Source organism: Salvelinus sp. IW2-2015, unplaced genomic scaffold (assembly GCF_002910315.2).
Source record: "Salvelinus sp. IW2-2015 unplaced genomic scaffold, ASM291031v2 Un_scaffold741, whole genome shotgun sequence".
Taxonomy (NCBI): domain Eukaryota; kingdom Metazoa; phylum Chordata; class Actinopteri; order Salmoniformes; family Salmonidae; genus Salvelinus; species Salvelinus sp. IW2-2015.
In genome coordinates this window covers 731,202-745,672 of record NW_019942601.1, presented here as the reverse complement: position 1 = coordinate 745,672, position 14,471 = coordinate 731,202, and the positions used below count along the sequence as shown (strand labels likewise).

Below are 14,471 nucleotides of genomic sequence, written 5' to 3'. Positions count from 1 at the left end.
GGTCATGCACAACACTAGCTCCTCTCTGGTCCTCGATCTTTAAGACTTTTCCATATACCCTCAGTGGCCAGTTTATTAGGTACACCACCCCGTTCACAGAAATGGTTAGCTTCTTATGGCTGAGATCCCGTTAACGGATAAAATGCTAATCAATTACTTAAAAATCATACAATGTGATTTTCTGGATTTTTGTTTTAGATTCCGTCTCTCACAATTGAAGTGTACCTATGATATACATTACAGACCTCTACATGCTTTGTAAGTAGGAAAACCTGCAAAATTGTAGACCTCAAGTCTGGTTCATCCTTGTGTAACGGATGTGAAATGGCTAGCTAGTTAGCGGGTACGCGCTATTAGCGTTTCAATCAGTTACGTCACTTGCTCTGAAACCTAGAAGTAGTGTTGCACCTTGCTCTGCAAGGGCCGCGGCCTTTGTGGAGCGATGGGTAACGATGCTTCGTGGGCGACCGTTGTTGATGTGTGCAGAGGGTCCCTGGTTCGCGCCCGTGTCGGGGCGAGGGGACGGTTTAAAGTTATACTGTTACATTGATGCTGTTGACCCGGATCACTGGTTGCTGCGGAAAAGGAGGAGGTTGAAAGGGGGGTGAGTGTAACGGGAATGTGAAATGGCTAGCTAGTTAGCGGTGTACGCGGATACTAGCGTTTCAATCGTTACGTCACTTGCTCTGAAACCTAGAAGTAGTGTTGGCACTGCTCTGCAAGGCGCGGTTTTTGTGGAGCGATGGGTAAGACGCTTCGTGGGTGACTGTTGTGATGTGGCTGCAAGAGGGTCCCTGGTTCGCGCCGTGGTCGGGGCGATGAGGGACGGTTTAAAGTTATACGTTAATTGGGAGCAATTTCCAAACGCCATGAAGGTACCCGCTTCTCTGTAAAACAATAGTACGAAGTAAAACACCCATGGGACCAATCGGCAAGCCGTCCATACGGCTCAGAAGAGACTTCCTTGGTCGATGTAGTTTGTGCGAAAAGTGCAAATCAATCCAGAACAAAGCACAAGGACTTGTTGAAGAGCTGAGGAGGAAAGGAGTAAAAGTATCTATATCCAGTAAAGTCTATTATCGACAAACCTGAAAGCGCCAGCAAGGAAGAAGCCCACTGCTCCAAAAATGCCATAAAAGCAGACTTGGTTTGGCAACATGCACATGGGGACAAAGATCGATTTTAGGGAAATGTGCTTCTGGTCTGATGAAACTAAATTAGATGGTTTGGCCAGTAATGACCATCGTTATGTTTTGAGGAAAAGGGGGCGGTTTCAAGCCGAAGACACCATCCAACGTTGAAGCACGAGGGGGTGGCGCATCATGTTGTGGGGCGTGCTTTGCTGACATGGGGCGACTGGTGCACTTCACCAAAATAGATGCCATCATGAGGGGGAAAATGATGTGGCCTTATTGAAGAAATCTCAAGCACATCAGTCAGAAGTTTAAGCTTGGTTGCACATGGGTTTCCAAATGGAACATGCCCATAGCATACTTCCAAAGTTGTGGCAAAATGGCGTTAAGGACAACAAAGTCAAGGTATCTGGAGTGTGACCATCACAAAGCCCTGGCCCTCATTCCTATAAAAAAATTGTGGGCAGACAGAGAAAGCGTGTGCAGCAGTAGCTTACAACCTGACCGTTAACCAGCTCTGTCAGGAGGAATGGGCCAATTACCACTTATTGTGGGAAGCTTGTGAAGGCTTAGCCGACACATTTGAACCCAGTTTCTAAACATTTAAGGCAATGCTACCAAATACTAATTGATCACCAAACTGTAAGTTGTCAACATATTGTGATGTGGCAATCTGATTGGGAAATTACATTGGATTTTGAAAAAAGGTATAAATGTGCTTTGACAGAACTGAAATTTCAACCACGTTGTATGTTTCATGGGAACCACATTTCGACATAGACAAAGTTGTATAGAAAATATGTTGATTTTACCTGTAGAACAATGTCAGATCTTTCAACGTTATATCACTATCGAAAACAATGGTGCCTGCAGACCTTCTACTGGAGAATTGATCCTATTCTCCCATCCAGGGTTTTGACCAGTGTTAACTATTACACAGGGATGTTTACAGCGGGATGCTTTACTCTGTTTTGCGTAAGCGAACATATGCTTGAAATATATTACAGCATATCTGCTGTTAAAGAAAAAATATAGCTACTGAGCTCGCAACTGTGGTGCCAGTATAATGCTGTCTTCAATTCCACAGGAATATTTTTAACAGTGCGACGGAGTTTGGCCCATGGGAAACTCTTTCTGCCCAGACTACTATCGTTTGGTGGAAGGACTGAAATAAAACTAATTTATTATTAAAATAATATTGAAACTGAAAAATTTTAAAACATCACATTCTGTTCACAACCGTTTTATAAAAGCAATAAGGCCCTCGACCGGGTAGTGTGATTTATTTCCTTCTTAGGGCGTTCCCCCGGCCGAGGCGAACAAGCCATTGGTGGGGAGTTATGACACGATAATCCGAGGTTACTTTTAAGCACACACTAAAAGAAGAAAAAAAGTTGAGCAATAGTTTTTTTTTTTTTAGTTACAACTGCCAAACTTTAGGAGTGGCGCTTGAGAGTTGGTTTGGATGGGAAGTCGTGATGTTCATGCCTGAGGCCAATACGGAGAACAAAGGGAAAGGCCCCCCCCCACTTGTGATGTCATGACTTACCTGGACCACCTATTGAGATGTGCCCTTTGTTAAGTAAATCAGATGTTAAATGAGATGAAAAGGAGACTGGAGGGCCACTTCATGTTTACTACAGTGTTTTTCCAACTCCACTTCATTAACCTTATAGTTAAGCAATAAGGCACGAGGAGGTGTGGTATATGGCCAATATATCACGACTAAGGACTGTTCTTATGCGCAAACCCCTGAGGTGCCTTATTGCTATTATAAACTGGTTACCAATGTAATTAGAACAGTAAAAATAAATGTTTTGTCATACCCCTGGTCTATGGTCTGATATACCACAGTGGTCAGCCAATCAGCATTCAGGGCTTGAGCCACCCAGTTAATAATTGAAAACATTCCTTAGCCCAGGACACTTTAACAGGTGACTCTGCAGGAAAATGAAGGAAAAATAAGTACTGTTTCTCTAATATCTGATCATTTATTGACAGGACATACAAACAGGCTTACGTTTCTCTGTAATCGAGTGTCCCACTTGCGTTGTCTGGTTGAGTGCACACTGTCACATCAGTCCGAAGATGTTACAGATGTTAGGAGTCGCCTGTGTTACAATATTTTGCTTTTTAGTTCAGTTCATACAAGAAATAATCATCCTAGATCACCATATATTTATTATAAATGTTTCCCCCACTTATCCATTATTACTGGTCTGTAGCTTGTAGTGAGACTCTATCTACCTGGGAGCATTGTGTTTATCAGTGATGCGTGGGTTAACTCATAACCCGCACCCCCTGTGGTCATATACGCAGGGTGGATGGGTTTAGGGTCATTAAATATTATGGTTGAAGGGTGGGTGGGTGACAGGCAGGTTGAATGAAGATTAACAATACGTTTTTAAAAATCCATAAATATATTACATGTGAAATTTATATAGGCTACATTGAGGTTTTTCCCTTCATTCTTTTAGGCTATCTGGTATTGTTATTTATTTGGGATCCCCATTAGTTCCTGCCAAGGCAGCAGTTACTCTTCCTGGGGTCCAAACACACCAAAGCGTCCACATTACATATAAAACAACAGATAAAACAGTGAACTATGTTTGTACTGAATGAGCTAAAGATAAAACAGTCCATCATATAACATCCCCACATGTTCAATATGACCATACAACACCCCCACATATCCACAACACGTTCAATACCACCATACAACAAAATCACAATGTGTGCATATGCATGTTGTCTGTGCCTGTGTGTGTGTCTCTTCACAGTTCCTGTTTATTCCATAACGTGTATTTTTATCTGTTTTTTAAAAAATCTGATTCTGCTGCTTGCATCAGTTACCTGATGTGGAATAGAGTTCCATGTAGTCATGGCTCTATGTAGTACTGTGCACCTTCCATCGTCTGTTCTGGACTTGGGGACTGTGAAGAGACCTCTGGTGGCATGTTTTGTGGGGTATGCACGGGTGTCTGAGTTGTGTGCTAGTATTTTAGCGCATAAACCTAAACTTTAGGGCTTAACTGTACACATGCCAAATAGCGTACACAGCCAATCGCCAAATAATGTATCGAAGCTAAACTGAAATCTTATCAGAAACACGTTGGGTCGTTTTCACAGCTTTCTTTTTCGTTACAACTGGTTAAACTGGTGTCATTTAAAAATAATTTTTTTTACCTTTATTTAACTAGGCAAGTCTGGACATTTTGCATAGAAAATCTTTCCCGTTTTTTTATTGTTGCATTATTGTAATTTCTCCGCAGTCCCTAAAAGTCTTTGCTCCACGAAAGATGACGGAGAACTTGATTATTGAAGCATTCATTCCATCGATCTAGTACATTATTTGTTGAGCAAGGATTTATATTAGTCTTCTAGGGCAACATATAATTACAAAAGAATAGCTACATGTGTCTAATTATAGACAAGAAATGATAAGCAGAAACATATCGAAATCCGGCAACAACAAAACAATCCTGCACCCCTGTCAAAACATCTTTCTATTGTCTTTGACTGTAGCCTATAGCGCATGTTCTATATCAGGTTAGGGTTGGGTGCGGGCTTCAGATTACTTTATCACGTATAAATCGGTGGTTGCGGATGGGTTATTAGCAATTGTGGGCGGATGCTGGTGAAGTAACAGCTGAATCGCGCACCATTAGTGTTTATGCACTCACCACCCGTTGATACGAACAGAAGCAGACGACAATGCAGAATTGAAACTGAGCGTACATTTTTGGGGGGGAGGCCACGCGCTTCCTGAAATATTGAGTATTTCCAACCAATTGTGTCGAAAATAGGTTCATTACTCAAGGCTTTGAACAACAGTGTACACTAGTGCCACCTTCAGGTCAAAATAATTTAGAAAAGCCAAATTATTGAAACAATGACGTCGCACGCGCTAGTGAAGCCAAAGACAATACAGTATGAAGATAGGCAGAAACTGCTTCTCTAATAGAAATCCCCGATCACGCTTGTAGGCGGTGTCATGGCGACGTTGGCTAGCGAAAGTCATGCGTAGAATCACGTCATCGGGTGCCGAACTGCGCATGTGCGCACTGTAAAACGCACTCCGATATATATATATAAGTACTTTTTGACGAAAATGAAAACGTGTCAGTTTGTCACTTTCACGAGGTCTGAGTAATAACATGTTCAACTACTTGTGCCCACAACTAGGTTGTGCCTTTAGATTTCGAGATAATTAACAACTAAGGCAGAATCTTTCACTTCCATTGATTTATCTAACCCGGCCTGCTTCGCAAGCGTTCCCGGAAGTCTAGCAATGTCGCGCCTCTTTTGTCTTCTACCAAACCACGATAAGAAATGTAAGCGTCCGCACAGTGCTTCGAAATAAACTGAATGTCCAGCTCTCTCTCTGTCGGTTGAAAATGTATAAACTAGATGCGTTTCGTGTATTTTTAGATGAGCGTTTAACGGCGGCTGCTCTGGAGATTTTCGGGGCAGTTGAGAAAACGGTAGTGGAGTACCAGCAGGAGAATGATCGGCTACGGAGACTGCTGCGGATCACTCCGGAGATACAACTATGTAGAATAGGTTCGTATGTAGATCTACTGATTTAATACACTTTTTTAGGTAGCCAGCAGATCTGACCCGCTTGCTTTCAGCTGCACTAGGGTTAGACCGCATTCCTGTGTATATTAAAAGGAAAGGTTCAACCATTTTGGATGTTATACATATCAGGACAATGTCTTCTCTTGAATGAGCCATTGATCATATTTTTGCGATAGAAATGTGTAAGTTCACAGCACATTTTTCCTATTTGTCTGCCTTTTTAGTCCAGGGTGCATTGCATGGTGCAGTTGCCAGAGATATTATAGAGAGGAGATAGGAATCCCATGAATTATCATAACTATTAACGCTCCACCCAGCAGAACATGTGGTCATCCCTACTGCCTCTGGCCTGGCGGACTCACTAAACAGCAATGCATCTTTTGTAAATAATGTCTGAGTGTTGGAGTGTGCCCCTGGCTATACATACATACATACATTTTAAAAACAAGAAAATGGTTCTGTCTGATTTGCTTAATTAATATGAGGAATTTGAAATCATTTATACTTTTATAAGTATATTTTAGCAATTACATTTACTTTTGATACTTAAGTATATTTAAAACCAAATACTTTGACTTTTACTCAAGTAGTATTTTACTGGGTGACTTTCACTTTTACTTGAGTAACTTTCTATTAAGGTATCTATACTTTTACTCAAGTATGACCATCAAGTACTTTTTCCACCACTGCCCTATAGACTCCCATTCACTCCTTGAAGGAGAGCGCTCCTTGTCCCAGAATTCACCCAGAATGCACAGCGCGGTCGATTGACGTAGCATGGGCAACGTTTCCCATCTCCTCAAAAGTATCTCTGCCGTTGAGAATGTTAGACTTCGCTCAGTGAGGCACATCAATCTGCAGGTTGAACATGGTGAGATTGTAGACTCCTAAATTGATGGTGCAAATTTTATTTTATTCAACATGTCATTAGTTTCAGGCTGTATATAGGTCAAATCAAACTTTATTTGTCACATGCACCGAATACAACAAGTGTAGACCTTACCATGAAAGGCTTACATACAAGCCCTTAACCAACAGTGCAGTTCAAGAAGAGTTAAGAAAATATTTACCAAAAAACGAATATAAAAAATAATAAAGTAACACAAAATATCAATAACGAGGCTATATACAGGGGTACCGGTACCGAGTCAATATGCGGGGGTACAATAACACATATGGAATCATGTAGTGACCAAAAAAAAAGTGTTAAAACAAATCAAAATATATTTAATATTTGAGATTCTTCAAAAACTTTTGATCGGTAGTGTACAATAATGTAATCTGTTCTTGCAAAGCGTGGTACATTTTCAACAAACTTTTACTTGCCAAATGGAAGGCACTGGTGTCGTATTAATGAGGGGATTCGATTACGCTGTTCCGGTTGCGTGACCGGGCGACCGAAGCCGGTGAGGGAGGTACGCTCTGCTCAAATAGAACAGTAATCTACTTCGCTCAGTCATATCGTCAACAACACAGCATCTATTTTCCATAAAACAGTTCAAAACATGCTCACGTCAGCTGTAACGTCCTGACCAGAGTTCTTATGTGTTGTGCTTGTTTTAGAGTTGGTCAGGACGTGAGCTGGGTGGGCATTCTATGTTGTGTGTCTAGTTTGTCTGTTTCTGTGTTCAGCCTAATATGGTTCTCAATCAGARGCAGCTGTCAATCGTTGTYCCTGATTGAGAATCATATATAGGTGGCTTGTTTTGTGTTGGGGATTTGTGGGTGGTTGTTTTCTGTGTCAGTGTTTGTGCCACACGGGACTGTGACGGTTAGTACGTTTGTTGTTTTGTATTCTTGTCTAGTTTTCATGTCATTAAATTATGGAAACTTACCACGCTGTACATTGGTCCTCCGATCCTTCTCGCCTCTCCTCGTCTGAGGAGGAGGAAGAGCTAGACTGCCGTTACATCAGCACAGCAATGTTTTTAGAATATTAATCCGTTAGCTTTCATAGTTTTCTAATTCTCAGAGTGGCTCAAGCAATTTCTCCAAACATCAAATTAAATGAATATGTCACGCCCTGGCCATAGAGAGGCTTTTATTCTCTATTTTGGGTAGGCCAGGGTGTGACTAGGGTGGGCATTCTAGTTTTGTTATTTCAATGTTTTCTGTTTCTATGTTTTGTTTCCATGGTATGGTTCTCAATCAGGGACAGCTGTCTATCGTTGTCTCTGATTGGGAATCATACTTAGGCAGCCTTTTTCCCCACCTGTGTTTTGTGGGTAGTTGTTTTCTGTTTAGTGTTTTGCACCTTACAGGACTGTTTCGGTTTTCCCTCTTGTTTATTTTGTTTGAGTGTTTTGTGATCAAATAAAATCATGAACACTTACCACGCTACGCTTTGGTCCGATCCTCATTACGACGAGAGCCGTGACAGAATAGGAGCCGCCGCGTGGGTTGAGAATATTTAGGAGGTGCATCAACCCATGGATAGAGCCGGACAGATAGTATGGCGGCCCATTGTGAAATATCGCAGCTCCCTGGCATTAAATCATAGAATCATTAGACTCAATTACGCTTTACTCTGCCTGCTCCTACCTCACTTTTGTTTTGAGTGGACTTCGCTCACACCCGGGAGGTGGTCTAATTCCAAAACAAATGCATTAACTTTTCTTTCGTGCGAACACAGCCCATCCGGACAGCTTTTTTTTTATTTAACTAGGCAAGTCAGTTAAGAACAAATTCTTATTTACAATGACGGCCTACCCTGGCCAAACCTAACGACGTTGGGCCAATTTTGTGCCGCCCTATGGGACTCCCAATCACTTCGGTTGTGATACATCCTGGAATCGAACTAGGGTCTATAGTGACGCCTCTAGCGCTGAGATGCAGTGCCTTAGACTGCTGCGGCACTCGGGAGCCCCAAATCGAATACCCTCAATCTCTCGTGGACGGACGACCAAATTATGCAAGATTTTAGTTTTGGGTTAACTGAAATTAGTGACTAAATTACACAAAATTGTAGTTTTGGGATAACTGGGATTAATGTCTTATAAACGTCTGTTTCTAGTTCCAGATGTAACTTCGCTAGGTAAAGCTCCGCCTTATCTCAGCTCACTGGTCACCATAACACCCACCCGTAGTATGCGCTCCAGCAGGTATCTCTCACTGGTCATCCCCAAAGCCAACACCTCCTTTGGCTGCCTTTCCTTCCAGTCCAGTTTCCTTCCAGTTCTCTGCTGCCAATGACTGGAACGAATTGCAAAAATCGCTGAAGTTGGAGACTTATATCTCCCTCACTAACTTTAAGCATCAGCTATCTGAGCAGCTTACCGATCGCTGCAGCTGTACACAGCCCATCTGTAAATAGCCCATCCAATCTATCTACCTCATCCCCATATTGTTTTTATTTACTTTTTTGCACACCAGTATTTCTACTTGCACATCATAATCTGCACATCTATCACTCCAGTGTTCATTTGCTGAATTATAATTACGTCGCTACTATGGCCTATTTATTGCCTTACCTCCTCACGCCATTTGCACACACTGTATATAGACTTTTTCTATTGTGTTATTGACTGTACGTTTGTTTATTCCATGTGTAACTCTGTTGTTGTTTGTGTCGCACTGCTTGGCTTTATCTTGGCTAGGTTGCAGTTGTAAATTAAAACTTGTTCTCAACTGCCTACCTGGTTAAATAAAGGTTAAATAAATAAATAACTTGTTTTTTTCCTTGTCATTTTTTTGTGCAACACCAAAACATGCCACTTGGTGGCAGTAAAATAACAGTTCAACAGTTAAAGGCTAAACAGTAACAAACAATTGACAATGGCAAAAAGTGCAAAAATAATGGGTGTGTCAAGCTTGAGTCTGAGGGGTTACATAGAGCAGTTTCTCTGAGCCTATTGCAGGGGAAAGGGATTTTTATAGAGTTGATAGCATTTGTGTTTTAGGTCACACTGAGTGACACGTTGTCATCTTCAACATGTGACCTCTTAGAAATGGCTTGTTCCAGAAAATATGCTTTAGCTATGCCGCTGGAGGTTGGAACCCGCTTGGCTATAGAGATCTATCAATTCTGTTAATAATTTAAGTGTTCTATTTAATTGTGGTATATACAGTGCATTCGAAAGTATTCAGACCCCTTGACTTTTTCCACATTTTGTTACGTTACAGCCTTATTCTAGAATTTATTAAATAAAAAAAATATCCTCATCAATCTACACACAATACTCCATAATGGCAAAGCAAAAAGTGTTTTTATAAATGTTCCACATTTATAAAAACAGAAATACCTTATTTACATTAAGTATTCAAACCCTTTGCTATGATACTTGAAATTGAGCTCAGGTGCATCCTGTTTCCATTGATCACACTTGAGATGTTTCTACAACTTGATTGGAGTCTACCTGCGGTAAATTCGGGGAGGTGACCAAGAACCCGATGGTCACTCTGACAGAGCTCCAGAGTTCCTCTGTGGAGATGGGAGAACCTTCCAGAAGGACAACCATCTGTGTAGAACTTCACAAATCAGGCCAATTTTTGGTAGAGTGGCCAGACTGAAGCCACTCCTCAGTAAAAGGTACATAACATCCTGCTTGGAGTTTGCCAAAAGGCACCTAAAGGACTATCAAACCATGAAAAACAAGATTCTCTGGTCTGATGAAACCAAGATTGAACTCATTGGCCTGAATGTCAAGTGTCATGTCTGGAGGAAACCTGGCACCATCCCTACGGTGAAGCGTGGTGGTGGCAGCATCATGCTGTTGGGATGTTTCTCAGCAGCAGGGACTGGGAGACTAGTCAGGATCAAGGGAAAGATGAATGGAGCAAAGTACAGAGATCCTTGATGAAAAACTGCTCCAAGGCGCTTAGGACCTCAGACCGGAGTGAAGGTTCACCTTTCAACAGGACAACGACCCTTAGCACACTGCCAAAACAATGCAGGACTGACTTGAATGTTCTTGAGTGGCCCAGCCAGAGCCCAGACTTGAACCCAATCTAACATCTCTGGAGAGACCTGAAAATAGCTGTGCAGCGACACTCTCCATCCAACCTAACAGAGCTTGAGAGGATCTGCAGAGAATAATTGGAGAAACTCCCCCAATACAGGTGTGCCGAGCTTAATCAATTTTAGAATAAGGCTGAAACGTAACAAAATGTGGAAAAAGTCAAGGGGTCTGAATACTTTCCAAATGCACTGTAGGTAACCTCTGCTCCTCCTCTCCAGACTCCCTGCAGTTCTCTGTCTCTGAAGAGGAGGTTCCCCCTGAGCAGCAGCACTGTGAGCAGGAGTGGAGCCCCAGTCTGGGGCAGGAGGACCCAGAGTCCAAACAGATTAAAGAGGAACAGGAGGAAGGCAGGACCAGTCAGGAGGAAGAGCAGCTTCAAGGGCGCTTTGATACCAAAGACTCCATATCCACTCCTTCCTGTGTGAAAAGTGAATGTGATCAGGAGGACCCATGTCAAGAAGCCGTACGAGCTGAATACCCAACTCTCAGCCCACTGAAAACATCTAAACTACAGTTGTTCTGTGTGTTGTTAAATGAATGTTTAACGGCATCTGCTGCTGTGGAGATTTTTGGTGCGGTTGAGGAAACTGTAGCAGAGTACCAGGAGGAGAATGATCGGCTACGGAGACTGCTGCGGATCACACCAGAGATAAAACTATGTAGAATAGGTTCGTATGTAGATCTACTGATAGTCAGCAATAGTTCTAGTAAATTAATAAACTGTTTATGCTTTCAGCGGTCACCATTTCAACAATTTTAATTTGTATTTTTATTACTTTTACCGTGAATGGATAAAAATACCCCAATGTACCAATGCTTTCCCTGGACAGCAGTGTCACAAATCTTCTCCATTTAACGAGTGTTGAGTAAAATTCTATCTGAACTTGCTCTGAAAGATGTTCCGATTTATTCAACGTCCCTTTTGATAAAGCTCAGGATGACCATTTGGTTAGGGGTTAAACATTTTATCTAGAAACAGTTGTGATTACGGTTTTGTAAACCTTGAACCGTCAACTTAATTATCATCCAAAAATAACTTTACAAATACAAAATATACTGTTAGCTGTTTTAAAACAGATTTACACAGAGGTTCTTGTGTAACACGGCTTTGAGACAATGTTTTTTTTGTGTTCCTTCTCGAGTTTCCATTAGCTAAAAATGTGAAATGTTATTGTGCACTCAGGCATGTCTAAAGAGTGTATTGGTAACCTCTGCTCCTCCTCTCCTTCCCTCCAGACTCCCTGCAGCTCTCTCTCTCTGAAGAGGAAGTTCACCCTGAGCAGCAGCACTGTGAGCAGGAGTGGAGCCCCAGTCTGGGACAGGAGGACCCAGAGACCAAACAGATTAAAGAGGAACAGGAGGAACTCAGGACCAGTCAGGAGGAAGAGCAGCTTCAAGGGCTGGAGCCTGATATCATAGAGTTCAAATTCACTCCTTCCTGTGTGAAAAGTGAATGTGATCTGGAGGACCCACTTCAGTCCTTGACTCTTCCCCAAACCAAGACAGTGGAGAACAGAGAGAGTGACTGTAAACAAGTGGATCTCAAACCTTTTGGCACTGTGACCCACATTAAGGGTCTCAACATTCCCTGTGACCCTCCAGATAATCAAAACAATGCCTCCAGCTCAGCCGTAAGCAGCGACTCAGTAGGACTTGACAGCATCCCACCATTGGATCCCAGCCCGCCATTGGATCCCAGCCCGCCATTGAGGAAACACCATTCCAAACACAGCACCACATCTAAAACAACTCACATCTGCCGTGACTGTGGGAAAAGCTTCAGTATCAAGAAGGACCTAACCAGGCATAAACTGACTCACACCGGAGAGAAACCATTTAGCTGTGGTGATTGTGGGAAAAGCTGCTTGTTCAATGAAACATAACAATTAATGAACATGCACTGTGGAAGGTCGTTAAGACACTACCAGTTTACAGACGGTAGGCAATTAAGGTCAGTTATGAAACTTAGAACTAAGAGCCTTTCTACTGACTCTGAAAAACACCAAAAGAAGATGACCAGGGTCCGTGCTCACTGCGTCACGTGCCTTCGCATGCTGAAAGGAGGGCATGAGGACTGCAGATGTGGCCAGGGAAATAAATTGCAATGTCCGTACGGTGAGACGCCTAAGACAGTGCTTACAGGGAGACAGGACGGACAGCTGATCGTACTCGCAGTGGCAGACCACGTGTAAAACACTTGCACAGATCGGTACATCTCGGACATCACACCTGCGGGACAGGTACAGATGGCAACAACAACGTGCCGAGTTACACCAGGAATCCCTCCATCATGCTCAGACTGTCCGCAATGGCTGAGAGAGGCCTGGACTGAGGGCTTGTAGGCCTGTTGTAAGGCGGTTCACCGGCACAACAGTCGTATGGGGCCACAAACCCCGTCGCTGGCCAGACAGAACTGGCAAAAAGTGCTCTTTCTCTGACGAGTCGGCGTTTTGTTCTCACCAGGGGTGATGATCGGATTCGCGTTTATCGTGAAGAATGAGCATTACACCGAGGCCTGTACTCTCTGGAGCGGATCGAGGTGGAGGTCCGTTGTGGTCTAGGGCGCTGTGTCACAGCATCATCAGACTGAGCTTGTTGTCCTGCAGCAACTCAACGCTGTGCGTTACAGGGAAGACAAAATCCTCCTCCTCATGTGGTACCTTCTTGCGGCTCATCCCGACATGACCCTCCAGCATGACAATAGCCACCAGCCATATTGCTCTTTCTGTGCGCGATTTCCTGCAAGACAATGAAATGTCAGTGTTCTGTCATGGCCAGCGAAGAGCCCGGGATCTCAATCCTTGAAGCACATCTGGGACCTGGTTGGATCGGAGGGGAGGGCTTAGGGCCATTCCACCCACTCAGAAATGTCTGGGAACTTGCAGGTGCTTTGGTGGAAGAGTTTGTTAAGTTTGCTGGAAAATAAACGCAGAGGACGTTTCTTTTTGCTGAGTTTACCATGTGCGAAAACAGTGGTTTAGGCTGATCTGGGAGAATCCATTCTCCACCAAGGAGTCAACTGTATATCATTACTCTTACAAGATTAATCAATATCATGAATGAGCAGCATTAGGTTGAAATCTGTTGAGATACTCTTGGAGGTTTGTTAAGGCACCGACAAGGACCTTTTCTGGAATTGTATTTTATGTATCAATAAATAGAACATTATGAGAGAAATTACTAAACAAATGCCCAGGAATTCCTTTTGTAATTACGTGAAAACATTCAACAGACTTTGATCAGCAGACCTGTTGACCTTACTACAAACTATGCACCATTTGGTCACACACTATTCATTTGAACCCAAAGTATGAATTAAATCAATCAAGTTTTATTTTATATAGCCCTTCGTACATCAGATAATATCTCGAAGTGCTGTACAGAAACCCAGCCTAAAACCCCAACAGCAAGCAATGCAGGTGTAGAAGCACGGTGGCTAGGAAAACTCCCTAGAAAGGCCAAACCTAGGAAGAAACCTAGAGAGGACCAGGCTATGAGGGGTGGCCAGTCCTCTTCTGGCTGTGCCGGGTGGAGATTATAACAGAACATGGCCAAGATGTTCAAAATGTTCATAAGTGACAAGCATGGTCAAATAATAATCAGGAATAAATGTCAGTTGGCTTTTTCATAGCCGATCATTAAGAGTTGAAAACAGCAGGTCTGGGACAGGTAGGGGTTCCATAACCGCAGCAGAACAGTTGAAACTGGAATGATCCAGAGTTGCGTTTGCTTTCCTACGAGTGTTGTCCACATCCTGCCTGTTATTCCCATCTCCTGACAGAACATTAGTTGTCTTTGT

The 14,471-nt window shown here is 42.8% G+C and overlaps 1 protein-coding gene across 1 annotated transcript in view; it reads left to right on the top strand.

The window, feature by feature from the left end:
• The first annotated feature begins 5,134 nt into the window (after positions 1-5,134).
• Positions 5,135-14,471, top strand: part of LOC112068794 (zinc finger protein 62 homolog) — a 37,445-nt gene continuing 28,108 nt past the window's right edge. Inside the window, exons 1-3 of the mRNA XM_070438301.1 lie at positions 5,135-5,467; positions 5,565-5,696; positions 10,891-11,340. Coding sequence (XP_070294402.1) covers positions 5,425-5,467; positions 5,565-5,696; positions 10,891-11,340 — 625 coding nt within the window. The 5' untranslated portion in view covers positions 5,135-5,424. The remainder of the gene's footprint in view (positions 5,468-5,564; positions 5,697-10,890; positions 11,341-14,471) is intronic.